The 23440-nt window shown below is 44.9% G+C and overlaps 1 protein-coding gene across 3 annotated transcripts in view; it reads right to left on the reverse strand.

Moving 5' to 3' along the window:
- Positions 1–23440, reverse strand: part of crtac1b (cartilage acidic protein 1b) — a 325818-nt gene that overhangs the window by 150388 nt on the left and 151990 nt on the right. For all 3 annotated transcript variants that reach the window (XM_059947159.1, XM_059947158.1, XM_059947157.1), the window contains exon 7: positions 1893–2038. In XM_059947159.1, coding sequence (XP_059803142.1) covers positions 1893–2038 — 146 coding nt within the window. The remainder of the gene's footprint in view (positions 1–1892; positions 2039–23440) is intronic.

Here is a 23440-nt window from a genome sequence, read left to right on the forward strand (position 1 = left end):
CAGTGGCTCCTTTATATGTGAAGGTGATGCAACCAGTTAGAATGCTCTCCATGGTACACCTGTTGAAACTTGCAAGAATCTTTCGTGATATACCAAATCTCCTCAAACTCCTAATGAAATATAGCCTCTGTCATGCCTTCTTTGCAATTGTATTAATATACTGGACCCAAGATAGATCTTCAAAGACGTTGACACACATAAACGTGAAACTGCTCACTCTTTGCACTGCTGATCCCTTGATGATATGTGTTCCTTCAACTTCCCCTTCCTGATGAACACAATCAATTCCTTGGTCTTACTGATGTTGAGCACAAGGTTGTTGCAACACCACTCAACCAGCTGGTCTTTCTTGCTCCTGTACGCCTCCTTTTGCCATTCATAACCAAGGCCCTCACCTTCTAGGCTATCCACTCTTATTGCTGCTGCCATCAGTGTCCTGCGCCTACGCTCAGTCACCTCAACACTGAACCGATTCCACAACCTACAGACTCATTTTCAAGGTCTCTTCAACATATTCTCAGTTTTTATTTATTTACTGACTTACTGTTTGGGTTTGTTTTGTATTTGCAGTTCATTGTCTTTGCACATTGGTCAGTCTGGCACGCCGCACCCCCCCCCACCCCCAGGGCTGTGTGCTCAGTCCACTGCTGTTCACTCTGCTGACCCACGACTGTGCAGCAACACACAGCTCGAACCACATCATCAAGTTCGCCGATGACACGACCGTGGTGGGTCTCATCAGCAAGAACGACGAGTCAGCTTACAGAGAGGAGATGCAGCGGCTAACGGACTGGTGCAGAGCCAACAACCTGTCTCTGAATGTGAAGAAAACAAAAGAGATGGCTGTTGACTTCAGGAGGGCACTGAGCGACCACTCCCTGCTGAACATCGACGGCTCCTCAGTAGAGATTGTTAAGAGCACCAAATTTCTTGGTGTTCACCTGGCGGAGAATCTCACCTGGTCCCTCAACACCAGCTCCATAGCAAAGAAAGCCCAGCAGCGTCTCTACTTTCCGCGAAAGCTGAGAAAAGTCCATCTCCCACCCCCAATCCTCATCACATTCTACGGGGGTTGTATTGAGAGCATCCTGAACAGCTGCATCACTGCCTGGTTCGGAAATTGCACTAACTTGGATCGCAAGACCCTGCAGCAGATAGTGAGGTCAGCTGAGAAGATCATCGGGTCTTTCCTTCCACCATTACAGACATTTACACTACACGCTGCATCCGCAAAGCAAACAACATTATGAAGGACCCCACGCACCCCTCATACAAACTCTTCTGCCTCCTGCCATCTGGGAAAAGGCACCGAAGCATTCGGGCTCTCACGACCAGACTATGTAACAGTTTCTTCCCCCAAGCCATCAGACTCCTCAGTACCCAGAGTCTGGACTGACACAAACTTACTGTCCTCTACTGTGCCTATTGTCTTGTTCATTATTTATTGTAATGCCTGCACTGTTTTGTACACTTTACGCAGTCCTGGGTAGGTCTGTAGTCTAGTGTAGTTTTTATTTCTTTTTTTTGTTTTGTTTCTACGTAGTTCAGTCTAGTTTTTGTACTGTTTCATGTAACACCATGGTCCTGAAAAACATTGTCTCGTTTTTACTGTGTACTGTACCAGCAGTTATGGTCGAAATAACAATAAAAAGTGACTTGACTTGACTTTCTGTGTAGTTTTTCATTGATTCTATTCTACTTCTGCAAGAAAATGAATCTTGGGGTAACGTGTGGTGATATATATGTACTTTGATGTATGTACTTTGAATTTCAACAGATAATCACATTCCCCAACATCTCCATTAACAAAATGACGAACAGGAGTAACTCATCAAGCAGGGGGACAAAACCCTTAGAGGCAAAATGCAATGAACATCACCATGTACTCTTACCCTAAAGCGGACTTTTCCATTCACGATGGTCTGTAGATAGAAGCGGTGAGGTCCCATCCAATTACCGTAGACTATATCCACCATCCCGTCTCTGTTAAAGTCTGCCAGGGCCAGTCCACGACCATGTTGGTGAGGATCATCAATTCCTGAAAGGCAGGAGGACACATTCTTTTATACATGGGATCACCCATCTTCTGCAATACTGTGGGTTCATGGTTTACAGTGGTGTATAGACCGAGTGACTACTACAAATGCCACTCTATTGTGACTCCACATCCTTCAGATGGGTTGACTTTCAACTGCCTCTTCAGTTCAGGGGCAGGTAGGGACAGACAATAAATATTGGCATCACCAGTGGTTTCTGAAACTTGTACATGAATTATCTCTGCAAATTTGACCCTGAGCCCTTGGTCGCCTGTTTGTTAATTCTTCATTCCTTTCCTCTCTGACCTCCCCATCCTCAGCCTCCTCACTGCTCCTACAAAGCTCAACACAAACTCAAAGAATGGCGTCTCACTTTCTGACTGAGCACGTCACAGCCTTCCAGGCTCAATACTGGATTCAATAACTTAAGACATTTCTAACATTTTTAAAGATTAGCTTTACTTGTCACAAGTACATCAAAACATACAGTGAAATATGTCTTCTGCATCAATGACCAACACAGTCCAAGGATGTGTTGGGGAAAGCCTGCAAATATCGTCATGCTTCCAGAGCCTGCATAGCATTCTTACAACTTACTAACATTAACACGCTAAATGCTGCAGGTCAAGCAGCATCTATAGACCCTTCACTGGACTGGAAAGGAAGGAGAAGCCAGAATGAGAAAGGAAGGGAGGGAATGGAGTACAAGCTAGAAGCTGGGAGGTGATGTGGCAAAGATAAAGGGCTGAAGGAAAAGGAATCCGACAGGAGAGGAGAGTCGAGAAAGGGAAGGAGGAGGTGTTAGGTAGCTGAGGAGAAGATAAGTGGTAAGAGGGGAGTTACAGCGGGGAAATGAAGAAGGGGGAAGGAGAGTAGGAAAAAATAACTGGAAGATGGAGAAATCGATATTCATGTCTTCAGGTTGGAAGCTACCCAGACGGAATATGAGGTATTCCTCCTCCACCCTGAGAGTGATCTCATCATGGCTGTGGAGGAGGCCGTGGACTGACCTCTTGCAATGGAATTAAAATGGTAGGCCATTGGGAAATCCTGCTTTATGCAGAAGCAGCAAGGGTGCTCGGCAAACTCCGATCTCTGTCGGGTTTCAACAGGAGCGGTGGATACAATAGGCGACCCCAATAGACTTGGAGGCAAAGTGTTGCTTCACCTGGAAGGACCGTCTGGGGCCCCAGATGGAGGTGAGGGAGGAGGTGAACGCACAGCTGTTGCATTTCTTCCACGTGCAGGGATAAGTGCTAGGAGAGAGGGACAAATGGACAACGGAATCATGGAGGGAAAAATCCCTGCAGAAAATGGAGAGTGGGAGGGTGGAGATAAAGATGTGTTATATGTTTATAATTTCCATAGATGCTGCCTGAACAGTTGTGTTTCTCCTGCATTTTGTGTGCGGCCCTGGATTTCCAGCATCTGCAGACTCTCTTGTGTTTATAACCCTAGCGTGCACGTCTTTGGAATCTGGGAGGAAAGGCACACACTCTCAAGGGGAGAACAGGTTCAAAGGCAACATTTAAGAGATGTTTGGATACGCACATGGATGGGAGGGGTAGAGGCAAGAGATTTAAAACGGACATAATTTCTTCATGCAAAGGGTGGTATGTGTTTGGAATGAGCTGCCAGAAATAGTGGTTGAGGTGGGCACATCAACAGCATTTCAAAATGCATTGAAATAAGAGGTTCAGAGGGCTATGGCCCTAATATTAGCAGATGGGACCAGCTGTCTGGTAATATGGCCAGCAAGGAAAAGTTGGGTCAAAGAGCCTGTTTCCATGCCAAATGACTCTACAAGTAGGAAAGATCTTCGGCTGTGAGGTTTGGAAAAGCTTGGGTGAAGGTTTGAATATTAGAACCACACAGAGGACAATCTCCAGATTACTTCACAAACCATGTGCACATTGGATAAGCGGAAATAAGAAATAAGATGTTGGAAACCCAGAGCAGCACACATCACCTCAAGATTTCAATCCTATCCCGAATGTTTCTCATCTGCTCTGATTGATTGTGGACCAGAGGTTCCCAGTAGTTAGTGGAGATGTTATGTTCCTTCAAGGCTTGGCGAGGTTCTGAAGTAGGAAACACACAGGCAGTCTGCACACCTTCGGTTCTCATGAGGAGCAAGCTGATAACTTTGTGACAACATGGAGTGGGAACTAGCATTAGGCTAATTGATAAACTTGAGGAGGTCTGCAGATGCTGGAAATCCAAAGCAACACACACAAAATGCCGGAGGAACTCAGCAGTTCGGGCAGTAGCTATGGAAATGAATAAGCAGTCGACGTTTCAGGCTGAGACTCTTCTTCAGGAATTGAGGAGTGTACACAAAATATTGCAGGAAGCCAGTAGGTTAGGCAGCATCTATGGAGGGGAATAAACAGTTGATGCTTTGGGCTGAGATCTTTCATCGTTGTGGAAGAAATGCACCTGGCACTGAGGAAGGATGGACCTGTTCTATTGGAATAGGCTGCATTCAACCATCTGAGACCAGTGTCCTAGAAAATGACTTACATAGGAAAGTGAAAAAGACCTTTCCGCAATTGGGGAGGGTTCAAGAACTGAAGGAGCACTGGTACAGGGTGGTGAAGAGAGGAATGAAAATCAGAGATAGAAATGGCAGAAAAGATAAGCAAAACTGCAGCAGAAATTGTAAAGGGACCACTTAACAACTGTAAAAAGCTTAAGGCTCTTTATTCTGAACGCGCACAGCATTTGTAACCAGATGAGTTGCCAGCACAAACAGAACTAAATGAATCTGATTCAAGAGCTATTACAGCGACAGATTTCACATTCAGATTCATTTATCACGCGTACATTGAAACATACACTGAAATGCGTCATTTGTGTTAACAATCGACACAATCAGGGATGTGCTGGGGGCAGCCCGCAAGTGTCACCATACATCAGGTGGTAACATAGCATGCCCAGAGCGCTTGGCAGAATAAACACTGAACTCAACAAAGCAGAATGTACAAAGTGACAGAGCAACAACAGTGAAACAAGCTTCATCCCCCTCTCCCACTCACCCACACAGTCCCCTAACCCTAGGGCTGGCCATCTTCGGCCTCCGATCTCCAATGGACTCAAACTTGCAGGATATTGGGCCTTCGACTTCCCCATCTGAGGTGCAGGGACTCACTGACATGGGGCTCCAATGATTGGAGCTTGACGTCTGATCACCCTCCAGGCTTCATGGCTACAGGGTGACGAGGACTGGTATCTCAACGTTCCCCGTTAGTTGATGTTTCAAAATAAGTCAAAAGGGCAGAGGGGGGTGCAGAAGAAGATGGTACCAGGACAGCTTCAGACAGTTCACAAAACTGTTTCTTTCACTTCATATGAGTCTTCTTTTTCTTTCAGAAGCTGTTGGAGCCTGTGATCTACATTTTGGTGGTGTGTCTTCGGGCCGATTGAGCCACCTGATGCTTTGCTGTCTCCGAGGGTGTTCCATGAGGCGTGTAGCCTCAAGACCAAGAAGCCTGGAGACGGGACGTGAGCCCACTGCTTCACGCAGATCATGCCGATTAAAGCGCCGAGGAGAATTACAATCATCGAGGCAAGTGGAGAAGGCGAGCAAATGTTCAGTGCCCTCTACCGGCCTCTCATTTGCTGCTGCCAGAAGAAGATGTCTGCGTGCAATGGTTTCTCGCTTGCTGATGCTAAGGGAAGGTACCTGTGTTCTAATGCTCTCTCTCTCTCTCTCTCTCTCTCTCCATTGATGCTGGAGTCTTGGGTCTTGGGCAAGGTTTATTTGCCACGGTTTGTGGATTGGATTAGACTCTGTAGTCCTCGTTATAATTTTCCCTGGTTTCCAGTCACTCCTTTTGGATTGGGGCGGCCTGTGGGAAATGAACACTGAACTGAAATAAACTGAATATAACCTGACTCTTTTGCTTTTGTGTTTTTTCACTTTTTTTTTAATCCCGTTTGCGTGATTTTTTTGATCCTGGGGGTGTGGGTGGGGGTTGATGTTTTTCTTTGAATGAGTTCCATGGTTTTCTTCGTTTCGTAGCTGTCTGTGGGGAGGATGAATCTCACAGTTGTGTTACGCATACAGGCTTAGGTAATAAATGTACTTTGAAACTGTGTAATGTTGTTAATCAATCATGGTATTGGTGTAATGGGAAGGAGTGATACAGATTAAACTCAAGTTCGTTTCCTGTCGTCAGCATATATGCACGGGGTATAAATGCCACGACCGTTAGCTCTTTGCAGCAGCAGCACAGAATGTTACAAGATGAGGACAAACAACATATATATAATTAACATAATACATAATTAACATAATTAACATCAATTATACATAGTGCCAAATAAGCAACAAAACAAAAACTATGACACAAGCCCAAGATTGAGCGAGAGTGGGAGAAAAGTATATCACTTGAGGTAGTGTTGGGGTTTGTCAGGTTGGTTCAAGAACCTGACAGTGGGGGAGGAGCTGTTGTTAAACCTCGAGGTGTGAGTCTTAAGGCTCCTGAACATCTTGGCTGTTGGCAGCATTGACATGGCCCAGACAGTGCAGGATCCTGATGAAGAGACTGAGATTGTGATGAAGAATTGGATTGGGTGGAGGAAGGAACAGGAAGAGAGAAAAGAACACAGGTGGGAGTGGTCTACAGACTGCCAGATGTTACCTTACTGAACATGTATCAAAAAGTTAGCTGCCATTATTGTGGAGACTTACACACACAAAATGTCGGAGGAACTCAGCACATCAGGAGGCATCAATGAACAAGAATAAACTGTCAATGATTTTGGTTTAAACCCTTCACCAGGACTGGAGTCATTGCTTGATCCATCACAATAGATCTGCTGCACCAGTGCGAGGAACCGTCCTCCTTTAGGGCAGTATGGTTAGCACGATGCTTTACAGGCCAGCCATCTGGGTTCAATTCCCAATACTGTCTGTAAAAAGTTTGTACATTCCTCTCGTGTCCACACTGGCTTGATCCACATACCCGGGTTTCCACCAACATTCTAAAGATGTACATTACAGTTTAGTGGGTTAACTTGTCACTTCGGTGTAATTGAGCAGCGCAGGCACGTTGGGCCAGAGGGCTGGATTGTAAAAGTAAAGAACAGTACAGTATGGGGATAGGTCCTGCAGCCCATAATGGCTGTGCCAAACATGATGGCAAAGTAAGTCAGTTCCTTCTGCCTGTATGTGGTCCATATACCTCCCCATCCCTGCATACTATGTGCCTTTCAAAAACCAATCAAACTCAGATACTTTATTTGCTGTCTGTCCTGGTAGCACAATGGTTTTCAGTTCACTCTATGTTTCAGTTCAGACGTATGTGACAAATACAATTAACTTTTGTCTCTGCTTCCACCAATTACCACTCTCCATATTAAAAACTTACCCTGCACATCTCCTTTAAATGTTTCTTCTCTCACTTAAAATGCAGGCCCTCTAGCGACCAGGGACATTGAAAACCAATGAGCAGGTGAAGGTATTCATTACAAAATGATAAAACATCCTCAGTTAGAGGAGGTTGGCTTTTACAGAGAAATGTTAACTCCTAGGAAAAGAGATCCGAAACATACAATGGTTAAATACAAGAGAGCAAAGGGAATCAACAACCTCGTGTGACAAGAGGTCAAGAAGACATTTTCATTCGGATATTAAGCTGCCAATTATGAGTATCACAAGTCCTGGTTTTGCAACCACTGATGCCAGACAGACAATCTCTGAACAGTATTGATAATGGATGAGGTCTTCTCTCTTGTAAAGACACTGCCCATAAGAAGGCAATGGCAAACAACTTCTGTAGAAAAATCTACCAAGAACAACCACGATCACGGTCAAGACCATGGTGATTCATCTCATACAGCATGGTACATAACAAACGAACAAACAAACTCTGGGGAAAAGATTCTGTCTATTCCAACTACTCCTCTCATAATTATTGGAATCTACATCAAATCTTCACTCAGCGTACACCAGCCCAGAGAAAGAAATTCCAAGTTTGTCCAACCTTATGGCTATTAGTTGCAATGTAGGTAACATCCTGGTGAATCTCTCCTGCACCCTCTCCAAAGCCTCCACGTCCTTTCTGTATTGGGATGACCAGACCTACACACAATACTCCGAGTGCAACACACACAAAATGCTGGAGTAACTCAGATGGTGAGGCAGCATTAATGGAGAGGAAGAAACAGTCGACACTTCATCAGGACTGGAAATGAAGGTGAAAGAAGCTAGAATAAGAAGATAGAAGACTCCAAGTGTAATCCTAACCAAAGTTTTATACAGCTTCAAGTATGGCCTATCTATGTTTTATGTAGCTGCATAATGCTATATATCTCAGTATTATATAACATGCTGGTGAATCTTATCTACCAAATTTATCATTATAGATTATACATTCCTCATAACTTTATATACCTGCGTTGGCACGTGGCCAAGTGGTTAAGGCGTTCGTCTAGTGATCTGAAGGTCACTAGTTCAAGCCTTGGCTGAGGCTGTGTGTGTGTCCCTGAGCAAAGCACTTAACCACACATTGCTCTGCGACGACACCGGTGCCAAGCTGTGTGGGTCCTAATGCCCTTCCCTTGAACAACATCGGTGGCGTGGAGAGGGGAGACTTGCAACTTGGGCAACTGCTGGTCTTCCATATAAAAAAACCCTGCCCAGGCTTGCGCCCTGGTAACTTTCCAAGATGCAAATCCATGGTCTATCGAGACTAACGGAGGCCTACACTATATACCTGAATGGTGTCCCGTCTTAACCTCCTTCACTGCAGCCCAGACTCTCCGGTCTGAATGAAGCAGGGGTCCCTGAAATGGCTGACCCATGATCTGGATAATACAGAGCCAATATGGAGTCGAGCGCTGGGAAACCTTGAGCTGGGGCCCCATCTCCAATTGATGCATTTCTTATCTTTTCTGAAGTTACATTTCAGGAATCTAAGCTGGGTAGCCTAACAAACCGCAATGTATCTGAGTATTAACAGGTTTCCCCCTCCACCTCCCCCCACGAAGACTTACTACATATTTCATGCTTGCACAGTGGGTAACCGGAACAAAGCAGAATACATTAAAGAAGAATTACAAGTAGCAAACATAGCTTTAAGACAGCAAGACAGAGAAAGCAAAGCCACTACAGAGGCTTCCAAACTAGCTCCAGGCTCTTTGTTCACAGCTCTGTCACTGCGATTGCTTGAATTCCACTTCAGAGGAGAAACTATTTAAGATTCAAGATTAGGTTTATTATGGACATGAACATCAAAACATACAGTGAAACAGATCATTTGTGTTAACAACCAACATGGTCCAAGGGTGTGCTGGGGTAGCCCACAAGTGTGCCAACATGACATGCCCACAGTGTTGAGAAGAACAACAGGGAGCTAACACACAAGACAGACACAACAATTGCATCACAAACCCCTTCTTACCCCCTCACCTCTCCCCCCTCCAACCACCAGATCGGGACACCCGAACCATACAGAGAGACCCAGAACTCATGCACGGAATCTCGCGAATCTGTTACTCTACATATAACCCATTTAAACCTCTCAATTAGACTCCAGTCTGTAATGAACTCCCATGAATCTACATAATGCCTCCAAATCCCTGGATTAGATCTCAGTTTGTAGCACACTAATAAGGATTTGTTATTGTATGCAAACTCAAATCCTCTCAATTAGATCCCTGCCAGTAGCTCACTCACAAGCAACTGTTATTCTATATTTAAACACACTCAAACCATTGAAAAGATTCCAGCCTGCAACTCACTCCCAGGGATCATTTATTTTATATTTAAGCCTTCTTTACATCTTGGTTGGATTCTGATCTGCAACTTTCTCACAGGGATGTATTAATCTGTGTATAAATATTGGAACAACGAGGTTGGATTCTCGACTGCAATTCATTTCTGGTCACAGTTACTGCCCTAGGTGGGAGCGGTGATGCCTGAGGGATTGGAGAGTGGTCCATTTTCCTTCCTGCCAGTTACGTTGGAACTCCTCTGTATTATTGTCCGAGAGGACCGATGGTGTCAGACGTTGAGAAAGGAGCAATTTAATGAGGCGGTGAGGAGACGGCTCTGGGGACAGAGAGTACAGAGCTGTACAGTATGGGAACAGACAAAATATCTGCACCAAACGTGATGCCGAATTAAACTAAACGCTTTCTGTCTGCACCTGATGCATAACCCTCTCTGTTCCCCGCATATTCAAGCACACAGGAATGCAAGAAGCTGCAAAAAGTAATTGACTCAGCCCAGTACATCTTGGGCCCATCACTCCCCACCATCGGTAGTGATTACAGGAAGCACTGCCTCAGGAAGGCAATATCCATCATTAACGATCCCCACTGACCAGTCCACGGCATCTTCTCACAGCTACCATCAGGCAGGAGGTACAGAAGCCCGACGTTCCACACCACCACGTTCAGGAACAGCTACTTCTTTCAATTAGTTGGTGCTCGAACAAGCAGGCAAAACCCTAATCACTACAGCTTGCCAATGCTATGACCACTTTGCGATACAATGGACATTTCCTTGTGTTCTTCCTTGTTGTGTATGACGTACTGTTTCCCTGCGAATGTTGCTCTTCCGCTGAGACGTGCCTGTGATGTCGCTACAAGTTTTTTTCATTGCACCCATGCACACGTGTATTTGTGCACAAAACAATAAACTTGACTTTTGACTCTAATGTTTACGCATTCATCTAACAACTTCTTAAACATCACTACTGTTTCAGCTTCCACTGTCACTCCGGCATCCACCATTCTGTGTACGAACTTGTCCCACGTCTCCCCTTTAAACTTTCCCCCTTTCACCATCAACGCACGTCCTATTGTAAAGCTTCTCTTACAGATTAGCTCTATTTATCACATGTTCATCAAAACATGCAGTGAAATGTGCTGTTTGCATCAACGACCAATACAGACCAAGATGTGCCGGGGGCAGCCCGCAAGTGTTGACATGCTTCCAGTGCCAACACAGCGTGTCCACTATTTACTAACTCTAATCTGCGGGATGCGGAAGGAACCAGAGGAATTCCACGTGGTCACGAGGAGAGCATACAAACTCCTTGCAGACAGTGGTGAATTGAACCCCAAACTTACAGTGGATAATAATAGGCGTTCGTTAGTCTCATGAGACCATGGATTTGCGCCTTGGAAGGTTTCCAGGGCGCAGGCCTGGGCGGGGTTGTATGGGAGACCGGCAGTTGCCCAAGCTGCAAGCCTTCCCCTCTCCACGCCACCGATGTTGTCCAAGGGAAGGGCACTAGGACCCAAGCAGCTCGGCACCGGTGTCGTTGCAGAGCAATGTGTGGTTAAGTGCCTTGCTCAAGGACACAACACGCTTCCTCAGCTGAGGCTTGAAACAGTGACCCTCAGGTCACTCGATCGATGCCTAATCCAGTAGGCCACGCACCAGCATGATACACTAGCCACTATGTTACTGGTTTTGACATTTTCATTCTGGGAGAAAGACTCTGACTGTTGACCCTATCTACACTCTCATAATCTTATAATCTTCTATCTACTTATCTCTTATCTACTTCTGTCTATAGCTTATACTGAGGAGACTTTCCCTCTTTCATGGAAGAGTTATCCTTGATTTCCATGATGGACTATAGAGTATTTGGGCCCTGTAGCCTACACACTTCAGATAATCAGAGATGACTTGGAGGTCAGGGTATTGGCCCAGAGAGAGTACTGATTTAATGGCTCTGAAGGGGAATAGACTTCTGGAGCCACCAGTGTCTCAGTTGTCACAGTCACAACCATTATGGAGTGGGATTTACTGATTCCCATCATCCCAGCATGATGAAATGCCTCCTCAGGAACACTCCCCTGGGGAATGGGCACATGCTAATGTCAACACTGGAGCCCATCACCAAACTAAATCGCTTCCCTGATGAAAGGTCCAGGCTCAAAATGTCAACTGTTCATTTCCCTCATCTGGATGCTGCCTGACTGACTCACCGAGTTCCTCGAGCATTTTGTGTATGGTTACTCCAGGTTTCCAGCACCCATAGTCTCTCTTGTGTGTACCAGTTTAACATTTCTCGTGTGCATCAGACTATTGTACAGTCCCCCTAGTACAACAAAAATGGACCCTAGACCTCATAATCTACCTCATTATGGACTTGTTGGTCATTATTTACCTGCACTGCGCAGGCTCTGTAACTAACACTTTTGTTCTAGTTCAAGTTCGATTGATATTCATGCATACTTGAATACCTAGGAATACAACCAGGCGAATCATTGTCTTCATGTTATGCTCTTACCTTGTACAACTTTGATGCTCCGAGTAATGATTTGATCTGTATGAACAAGACAAGCTTTTCACTGTATCTTGGCACATGACGATAATAAACCAATTCCAATTCCCTGACAATACAGTCCAGGCTCCCACCACTCACTGCGTGAACTCCCCCCCACATAATGTACGCAGCTGCTTAAGGTCACCGTCTCAGTTCAATACAAGAGTGTCACTTGTTGGCTGTAAGTCCCAGAAATTAATGATCTGCAAACAACACTATGGATCGAGTTAACATACAGAGAACTGTAGTGAGGTCCTGCCATGAGGTTTGTCTCCCAGTCCAGGAATCCTCCTTAAACGCTGCGTGTAGAGAATTTATTAATCTCCCTTCCTTCATCATTCTAATTACGTGCCGAGCTGTTTTTCACAGCAGGAGAAAGGGGGGTGGAATTAAAGAGTTCTTGACCAGAATGAAAGGATATGTTCCCAGAGGTTTCAGAGATGAGGCAGCAACAGATGGCAATTAACGAAGTGTTGAAATGTGATTAAAGAGCAGGGCAGGAGGTTCATTCGGCAGCTGTGTGAAATCTCCCGTGGCTGATTGGTACATAAACCTGTCCGTCAAAGGTTGCGGCGCCTGAGAGATGATTAGCACCGGGTGGTCAGTACAGGAGGAGGTGGGGGTCCTATCTGCATGTCGGAGTCCTTTGCATCGTGCCTGCTTCTCTCTGTCCTGCTGGGAATGGTCAGAGGAGGGGGTGATAGTTGAAACGGGGAATGAGGGTAGAGGAAGGGGAATGTGAGTGGACGGGGTGATGAAGCTCGGGAGAGGATGAGGGTGAGGGAGTGAAGGAGGGGGAGATGAGGGAGAGGGTAATGAGGGTGAGGGACGGGTTGATGAGGGTCAGAGAGGGTTATCAGAATGATGGAGGGACTTATGAGGGGAGAGAGAACGTGATTTGGGTGAGAGGAGGTGATGAGGGAGAGAGTTGGTGGTGAGGGTGAGGAGGGCGACAGAGAGGATGAGTTTGAGGGAGGGGTTAATGAGCATTAGGGGAGTTTGATGAGGGTGAGGATAATGAGGCTGAGGGAGAGGATGATGAAAGTGATGAGGGTGAGAGAAGGTGATGAGTGAGAGAGAGTAAAAGGAAGGGGGTGGTGAGAGAGAGGGTTGATGAGTGTGAGAGAGAGAGGATAATGAGGAAGAGGGATACTGAGGTTGAGAGAGGGACTGATGTGGTCGGAGGAGAGGGTGATGAGATTGTGTGTTGCTCCAGATTCCAGCGTATGCTGTCTCTTGTGTCTCCCAGGAACCAAGGGGAAACTGAACTGTTTTCTTCTTTTCTCTATGAAGTTTGCAATTCACAGGAGGGCTGCTGGTAAGAAATCCAATTCTGTTAACACAAAAGAAAGGGAGGCACAAGAGCCTGGAATCTGCAGCCACACCCCAGATGCTGGTCAGGCATCATCTGTCGAGGAAAATGAACAGTTGAGTTTCGGGTTGTGACCCTTCACTTGAATGGAAAGGTAGGGGAGAGACGGTGGGGTAAAGGGGCAAAGGGAAGGGTTGGATCAAGTGCTGGCAGGCATTGGTGGATCTCGGTGAGGAGGGCTGGGTGATAGGCAGAAGGAGGAAGGGAGAGTAGAAATAGTGGCAGAAGCTAGGTGGAGGCGACGTAGAGCTGAAGATAGTTGACGAGGGAGGTGGGGAGCTGATTGCTCGCTGTATTAGATCAGATGATTTAAAAGCAAGTATACCAAGGTATTGGCACGAAGTCCCATGATTAAAGCACTGAAGGAGAGTCCTCCCCCCATTTTCAGTGTTGTAGATTTCCAGCTCAGTTGTACCTTTGTCCCTGACTGATAATGTTCACAGTTTGTGCCTACATGATTTGCTCTTACAGGAAGTGTTGACTCGGGAAGGTAGAAACCATCATAAAAGATCCCCACTATCTGGGCCGTGCCATCTTCCCATGGCTACCATTGGGTAGGAGGTAGCGAAGCCTGAAATCTCACATCACCAGGTTCAAGAACAGCTACTTCACTTCAACCATCCAGTTCTTGAACCACCTGGTACAATCCCAATCAAGTCTAGTCACTTTTTATTGTCATTTCGACCATAACTGCTGGTACAGTACACGGTAAAAACGAGACAATGTTTTTCAGGACCATGGTGTTACATGACACAGTACAAAAACTAGACTGAACTACGTAAAAAAAAACAACACAGAAAAAAAAAACTACACTAGACTACAGACCTACCCAGGACTGCATAAAGTGCATAAAACAGTGCAGGCATTACAATAAATAATAAAATAGGGCAGTAAGTTGGTGTCAGTCCAGGCTCTGGGTATTGAGGAGTCTGATGGCTTGAGGGAAGAAACTGTTACATAGTCTGGTCGTGAGAGCCCGAATGCTACGGTGCCTTTTCCCAGACGGCAGGAGGGAGAAGTGTTTGTAGGAGGGGCGCGTGGGGTCCTTCATAATGCTGTTTGCTTTGCGGATGCAGCGTGTAGTGTAAATGTCCGTAATGGCGGGAAGAGAGACCCCGATGATCTTCTCAGCTGACCTCACTATCCGCTGCAGAGTCTTGCGATCCGAGATGGTGCAATTTCCGAACCATGCAGTGATGCAGCTGCTCAGGATGCTCTCAATACAACCCCTGTAGAATGTGATGAGGATGGGGGGGTGGGAGATGGACTTTCCTCAGACTTCACAGAAAGTAGACACTGCTGGGCATTACAGTTCAGCAACACTTTACACTAAATTTGACTTGTTTTTTGTAAGATATAATTTACATTTATGTTTTTCTACAAATGCTCCTTATCTGATGCTATGCGACTGTGATGCTTTTGCAAGTAAGTTTTTCATTGTACTGGTTCTATCGTGGGCGTTTGCCTCTCCACCATCAAAGATATCTTCAAACGATGATGCCTCAAGAAGATAGCATCCATCATTAATGACCTTCACCACCCAGGGCATGCCCACTTCTCATTACTACCATCAGGGAGTAGGTGCTGGAGCCTGAAGATACACACTCAATGTTTTTAGAACAGCTTCTTTCCCTCCGGTATCAGTTTACTGCACAGTTAATGAACACTACCTCACTACTTTGCTCTCTTTTTGTACTATTTATACCTTTTTATACATTTAATATTGTAACTTAGTAACTTTTATGAATTGCACTGTACTGCTGTTACAAGGCAACTGTGCTGTCTTTACGACAGTTATTTAGTTTATAATATTTTCGCTTAGTAATTCATTCGATAGTATTTTCTAGTTAGAATTAGGAGTGTTTAAAGTATATTCATTGCATGTAAAATATATCGGCATGTGATGACGTCACATCCGGTTTCGCCGCGTCTTGTGGGAAAATACCGGTTTGAAATTAGCGCGAGGGTGGGGGCTTTCCACGAGGCTCACCTGAGCAGAAGTTGTTTTGCAGGCATGAGAAATCACAGTGAGAGCAACGCTGTAAGTTAATAGATAATCGATATATTGAACTAAGATGTTAATGCCGATCCTGTTAGAAGTAACGACGGTAGATAATGTTTATGCTTTCGTTAGTTAAAGAGTCGCGGATAGTTTGCATGGAAGTGTATTTAAAGTAGTCAATGGAGCAGGTAAACTCTCCCTGTATACTGCACCTTAGTGTAATGTAGTTATAGTCACCTTTGCAAGTATTTACACTTGAAATGTGATATTAAGGAAGGAACAAATACTGTATCAATCCTGTATTGTTTTATCAACAGTTTTCACCATATGTTAATGTGAAGAGTGAACAGTAAATGGTTAATCTTACTGCGATCTGGTTTTCATTGGCTGTGGTTTATCCGGACGTTAAATTCGGCGTTCGTTACACCCGAAGGAGAACGTTACAGCAACTAATTTCACAACATATGTAACCATGAAGAACTTCAGGATCAATTGGACCATTTTCCTGCCTTCCCCCTGTAACCTTTTGGATATGATTAATCAACCTATCAGCACCTGTTTTTTTAGATGGAACCATAGCATAGTGGTTAGCTTAATGCTATTAAAGCATGAATTCTCATCGTTGTCCCAAAGACAGTTGTATATTTTCCCCGTGCTTGGATAGATTTCCTCCCAGTGCACCAGCATCCACCCACTTTCCAAAAACGTGGATTAGTCAGTTAAGTGATGACACGAGTAGTCAGTTAAAAATTGATGGCTGCTGGACATGACCAAAGGCATTGCAGAGGTTCAGATCACTTGTACAATTGAGAGGCATGATCTAGTTGGGCTAGGAGCTCCTTTTTACTGTAGCTGCACGTTTAAATTAAATTACATCTTTTAAAAACCGAACGGCTTCCACAGCTGTCTATGGCAGTGAATTTCAAATATTCACCAGCCTACGGGTAAAGAAATTCCTCATCATCTCTGCTCTAATGGGATGTCCTTATTCTGAGGCTGTGCTCTCTGGTCCTCGACTACCCCACAATATCCATCATTCCATTTGCTCAGGTGCATCACAAGGCACCTAAGCTTAGCCCCCTGCTCTACTCGCTTTATATTTATGACTGAAGCTAAGCACAACTCCAATGCCATATGTAAACTTGCTGATGACACCACTGTCATTGGCCAAAACACAGGTGATGACCTTTATAGGAGGGAGCCTGAAAATCTGCTGAGTGGTGTCACAACAACAACCTCTCACTCAATGTCAGCAAGACCAAGGAGCTAATTATTGACTTCAGAAGGACAAAATCAGAGGTTCATAAGCCAGTTCTGATCGGGGATCAGAACTTTAAATTCCTCAGCGTTATCACTTCAGAGGATCTGTCCTGGCCCCAGTGCTATTAAGAACAAAGAACAGCAGTGGTTCTTCCTTCTTAAAAGTTTGTGAAGTATTGGCAAGTCATCTGAAACTTTGACAAACTTCATTTGATGTGTGCTGGAGAGTATATTGACTAGTTGCATTAAAGCCTGGTTTGGAAACACCAGTGCCCTTGAACCGAAAAGCCTACAAAACGTAATGGATACAGCCCAGTACATCACGGGTAAAGCCCTCCCCACCACTGAGCACATCTACATGGAGCGCTGTCGCAGGAAAAAAAGCATCTGTAATCAAGCACCCTCACCACCCAGGTCCTACTCTCTTCTTTCTGCTGCCATCAGGAAGAAGATACAGGAGCCTTAGGACCCTCACCACCAGGAACAGTTACCACCCCTCAACCATCAGGCGCTTCACTCAACTTCACTCAAACCCCATCACTGAACTGTCCCCACAACCTATGGACTCACTTTCAAGAATTTTTTATCTGACGTTCTCGGTATCTATTGATTATTTATTATTATTAATATTATTATTATTTCTTTTTTCATTTTTGTATTTGCAGAGTTTGGTGTTCTTTGGTCATTGGTTGGATGTCCGTCCTGACTCTATTGGGTTTCTTGTACTTACTGTGAACACCCATAAGAAAATGAATCTCAGGGTTGTATATAGTGAATTATATGTAGTTTGATTATAAATTTACTTTGAAATTTATATCACCAGATCCAACGCTGACAGTAGCAGATTCAATTCCCACTCACCACACTTGAGTTCAGCATTATAAATAATACTCTCTGCATATCAACACCCTCCTGACATTGTCAGCTGGGCAAGAACATCCCCTGAGATCAGATTCATGCCAGATGTCGACACAACTGCAGAAGGATGACAGCTTCTGATGCCCATACTGTATCTACAGTTACATTCCCCTGCTCCCCCACCCCAGCCCCAACTATTGCCCCCTCCACCGTGACATTGGGATCGTGTGTGACGCTGTCCTATTTCTGGCCCCCACAGCATGTTTCCTCGTCCCAAGTATCTGAAAACACACACACACACTGTCCCTGGGGGACACAAAATGATGGAGGTTGGTCGGCAATGAGATTTCAACATTAACGAGGTGCCTGAGAACGTTCTTCCAATTAATATCTGTACAAGTTATGGCAGACAGATGTGAGGGGCGGCCTCTGGCTGCAAGACATGACGAAAGGCACTGCAGAGGTTCAGATCTCATGTCCATCTGGTGGGGAAGGGACACTAATCACACTGTGTGCACTTGAAACTATGGCTGAGGAAACATTGGGTAATGACTCACTCAAATGTGGCCATGCACAGACAAGTAATTGCTGGGTGTCAGTCACTTTACAATTAAAGCCTGCACTTCCATCTCATATTTAAACCATAGAACATTACAGCACAGTACAGGCCCTTCAGCCCTCCATGTTGTGCCGACCCATATAATCCTTAAAAAGAAGTACTAAACGCACACTACCCCATAACCCTCCATTTTTCTTTCATCCCATGTGCCTGTCCAAGAGGCTCTTAAATACCCCTAATGTTTTAGCCTCCACCACCATCCCTGGCAAGTCATTCCAGGCACTTACAACCCTCTGTGTAAAAAACTTACCCCTGATGTCTCCCCTAAACTTCCCTCCCTTAATTTTGTACATATGCCCTCTGGTGTTTGCTATTGGTGCCCTGGGAAACAGGTACTGACTATCCACCCTATCAATGCCTCTCATGATCTTGTAGACCTCTATCAAGTCCCCTCTCATTCTTCTACGCTCCAAAGAGAAAAGTCCCAGCTCTGCTAACCTTGCTTCATGTGACTTGTTCTCCAAACCAGGCAACATCCTGGTAAATCTCCTTTGCACCCACTCCATAGCTTCCTATAACGAGGTGACCAGAATTGAACACAATGCTCTAAGTGTGGTCTCACCAGAGATTTATAGAGTTGCAACACGACCTCTCTACTCTTGAACTCAATCCCCCTGTCCTGACGAAGGGTCTCGGCCTGAATCGTCGACAGCGCTTCGCCCAAATAGATGCTGCCTGGCCTGCTGTGTTCCACCAGCATTTTGTGTGTGTTGCCCCCTGTTAATGACAAGTTTTGCAAACAAAATTGAGATCTGTCTCAGGATCTCCTGGTAAGAAAGCAGGTGATCTGGACTCTGACACAGAAGACCCTTTGACCCTCTTGCGTCACAGTGTTAATCAGCACTGAACCAGGCTCTGTGGCCAAACTGGTCCACACTGACTGAGATTCCATCCAGGCTAGTCCCATTTGACCCATATCCTAACAAACCTTTCCTAGGGGAACAGTAACATAGCGGTTAGCGTATCAGTATTATAGCCTAGTGATCACCAATCGGTGTTCAATTCCACCACTGTCTAGTAAGAGTTTGTATGTTTTCCCCATGGCTGCATGGGTTTCCTCTTGGTGCTCCGGTTTCCTCCCACATTCCAAAGATGGAGGAGTTAGTGGGTTAATTAGGCAGCATGGTTTTGTCAGATTAGGTCGGAAGAAAAGTTACTGTACTGTATCTCTAAATAAATAAGTAATTCTCACATTCAATCCAGTTTTGCAAACTAAACTGAGGTCAGTATCAGGATCTCCTCATGAGGTAGCCCATAGTTCGGACTCTTGACACAATAGAGTCATAGACTTATAGAGCTCAGAAACAGGCCCTTCAGCCCAACTGGTCCATACCAACCACGATACTCATCCAAGCTTGTCCTGTTTGCCCGTGTTTCACCCATATCTCTCTAAACCTTTCCTATCCCTCTACCTGTCCAAGTACCTTTTAAATGTTGTCATAGAAACAGGCCACTCTGTCTGTGCTGACTATCAGACCTATCTATGCCAATTCTACTCACTTGCACCAATTCCATATCCCTGCTCTTTCACGTAACTGTTACCATCAGGTAGGAGATACAGAAGCCTGCAGGCACACACTCAGCGATTCAGGCAGGAACAGCTTCTTCCCCTCTGCCAGCCGATTCCTAAATGGACATTGAAGCTTTGGACACCACCTCACTTTATTTAATATACAGTATTTCTGTTATTGCACATTTTAAAAAATCTATTCAATACATGTAATTGATTTACTTGTTTATTTATTATTATGTTTTATTATTATTCTTTTTTCTCTCTCTGCCTGATTATCTATTGCATTGAACAGCTGCTGCCACGTTAACAAATTTCATGTCACATGCCGGTGATAATAACCCTGATTCTGATTCTAATTCTGAAATGTTGTTCTATTTCTGCCTCCTCCATGGTATGTGTGCAAAGTTTACCTCTCAGCTAACATCATGTTAGTTAAGGAGCAGATATTCCCTCAGCTTCCATGTTTAAAACTGATATCTGCCACACTCACACTACACTCCAACACGAAGCCTTCCTCCCACCCCACTCTCCCAGAGCAAAAGACAACAAACTGAGAAAATATTAAAAAATTAATAATAATAAATATCAAAAACAAGAGATAGAGAGCACTTGAAATGAGTCCATAGTTTGTGGGAACATTTCAGTGATGGGACAAGTGAAGTTATCCCCTTTGGTTCAAGAGCCTGATGGTTGTGAGATAAAAACAGTTCCTGAACCTGGTGGTATAGATCCTAAGGTTCTTGTAGCTTCTTCTTGATGGCAGCAGCAAGAACAGAGCATGTCCTGGGTGGTGGAGGTCCTTGATGATGGATAATGCTTCATGTGACAGTGCTCCATGTAGATCTGTTCAATGGTGGGGAGGGCTTTACCCGTGATGGACAGAGCCCTATCCACTACTTCTTGTAGGCTTTTCAGTCCAAGGGCATTGGTGTTTCCATACCGGGCTGTGATGCAATATGTCAACAAACTCTCCACCACACATCTATAGAAGTTGTTCATCTGTAAAAGTTTCAGATACGCTAAATCTTCACAAGCTTCCAGGAAAGTAGAGCCATGGAGTGCTTTCTTTGTAATGACATTTACATGCTGGAGCCTCTGAAATGACAACACTGAGAAATTTAAAGTTGCTGACCCTCTCCACCTCTGATTTCCTAATGAAAACAGACTCATAGATCTCCAATTTGCTCCTCCAGAAGTTAATAATCAGCTCTTTGGTCTTACTGACAATGGGTGAGAGGTTGCTGTTGTGGCACCACTGAACCAGATTTCCAATCTCCCGCCAAGATGCTGATCCTTGACCACCTTTGATTTAGCCAATGACAGTGTTGTCATCAGCAAATTTAAATATACCACTAATGCTGTGCTTAACCTCACTTCTGGTAAGATGGCAGCCCATTTGGATGTAGTGGCTTTTAACAACCAAAGGTGGTTTTGCCTTTTTTAACACATTTTTTTTTCTATGATTGAAAGATCTGGCTGGACGTTAAGAACTTAAAGTACTGCAGGACTACCCCATTAGCGAGTTGTTCGCTGGCGGACAAACTGAAGGATCTGGGTGCGGATCGTGCTGCTGTCTGCTTCAGAGAGATGTCAGAGTGGGTGCGCGAAGGAGGCGTTCAGTCTAACAGCGAGGGATAGTCACCGTCGGCGCTTTTCTTATGATCGCAATATGCTGCTGGACATTGTTAATTTGGAAAGCTGTAAGTCCAATTCACTGGTTTATCGGGCAGCAGGGAAGCTGCAAGAACTCGGATCGTAGTGAGGACTGGGCCTCAAGCCGTGGTGTCACTTGTTCACAGCTGTCCAGAAGAGAGGTGTCAGAGTTGGTATGCCCTACTGGACTGTCTTATAGGTTAGACTCGGTTCTGCCCTCCAGTGTTCACTTGGCAGAAGACAAGATATGTTGCCTTTGACTTCAGAGTGCTGGCACATTCATAGACTCAGGGACTTGCACTATATATATATATATATATAGTGTGCTAACTAGTTTGCTGTTTTCTTATAAGTGTTACACGTGCTTTCTGCTGTGTATGACTGTTGGTACCGTGTTTTGCACCTTGGCGCCAGAGTAACGCTGTTTCATTTGGTCGTATTCATGGGTGTTCATGTATGGGTCAAAGACAATTAAAGATGAATTAGAACTTGAACTCATAGTCGTAAGTATAAAGCAAATAGAGCAGGGGGCTAAGCTCAAAGCCTTGTGATGCAACTTTGCTGATGGAGATCGTGGAGGGGATGTTGTTCTCAATTCGAACTGATTGGTGTCTGCAAGTGAGGAAATCGAGGATCCAGTTGCACAAGGAGGTATCGAGACCAAGGTCTTGGAGCTTATTGATTAGATTTGAGGGAATGATAATGTTGAATGCTGAGTTGTAATCAATGAAGAGCATCCCAATATAAGCATCTTCATTGTCCAGATGTTCCAAGGGTGAGTGAGGAGCCAATGAAATTGCATTTGCTGCTGACCTGCTGTGATGGTAGGCAAATTGGAGGAGAAGTTGCTTCTCAGGCTGTAGTTGATATGTTCCATCTCCATCTCTCAAAGCAGTTCATCACAGTGGATGTACTGTACGTGCTATTGGGTGATGGTCATTGATGCAGGTAACTACGTTTTTCTTAGGCCTCAGTATAATCAAAGTCTGCTTGAAGAAGATGGGTACTTCAGACTGCCAAAGCAAGAGGTTAAAGATCTCAGTGAACACTCCAGTCAGTTGATCAGGTCTTTAGTACTCGGCTAGGCACCTCATTCGGGCTGGATGCTTTCCGTGGGTTCACCCTCATGAAGGATGCCCTCATGTCAGCCTTAGAGACTGAAATTATATGGTCATCGAGGACTGTGCGAATTTGTGAAGGTGACTCCATGTTTTGACAGTCAAAGCAAGCTTAAAAGGCATTGAGCTCATCTGGCAGTGAAGCCCTGTTGTCACCTAAGACACCTGGTTTCACTTTGTATGAGGGAATAGCACTCAAGCGCTGCACACAGCTGTTGAAGATCCTTCAGTGATTCAAGTTTGGTCCAAAAATGCCACTTTTCATGTAAGATGGTTTTCTGGAGATTGTACCTGGACCTCTTGTACTTTACTTGGTCACCACACCCGAACGCCACAGATCTGACCCCCAACAGATTGCGATTCTCATGGTTCATCCAGGGCTTTTGGTTGGCGCGAAGCAATCACATAGCCACTCCTCTGCTTTCTGTCGCCACCTCTTAATGCCCTTATCTCTGGAGTCTTGCCTGTATGCAGGTAACAGGAGGACAGTCAAGTAATCCGATTTCCTGAACTGCAGCTTAGGGATAGAAGGGTAGGTATTCTGTATGGCAGTATAGCAGTGGTTGAGGGTTTGGGACCCCTGGTGCTGCAGGTCATATATTGATGATAACTGGACAGAGATTTTTTAAAACAAGCCTTATTGAAGTTCCCAACAAAGATTTGCAAAGTGTTGAGTTAGACTGTTTCTTGATTGCTGATGGCAATATTCAATACATC

This window comes from Hypanus sabinus, chromosome 22 (assembly GCF_030144855.1).
Source record: "Hypanus sabinus isolate sHypSab1 chromosome 22, sHypSab1.hap1, whole genome shotgun sequence".
NCBI lineage: Eukaryota > Metazoa > Chordata > Chondrichthyes > Myliobatiformes > Dasyatidae > Hypanus > Hypanus sabinus.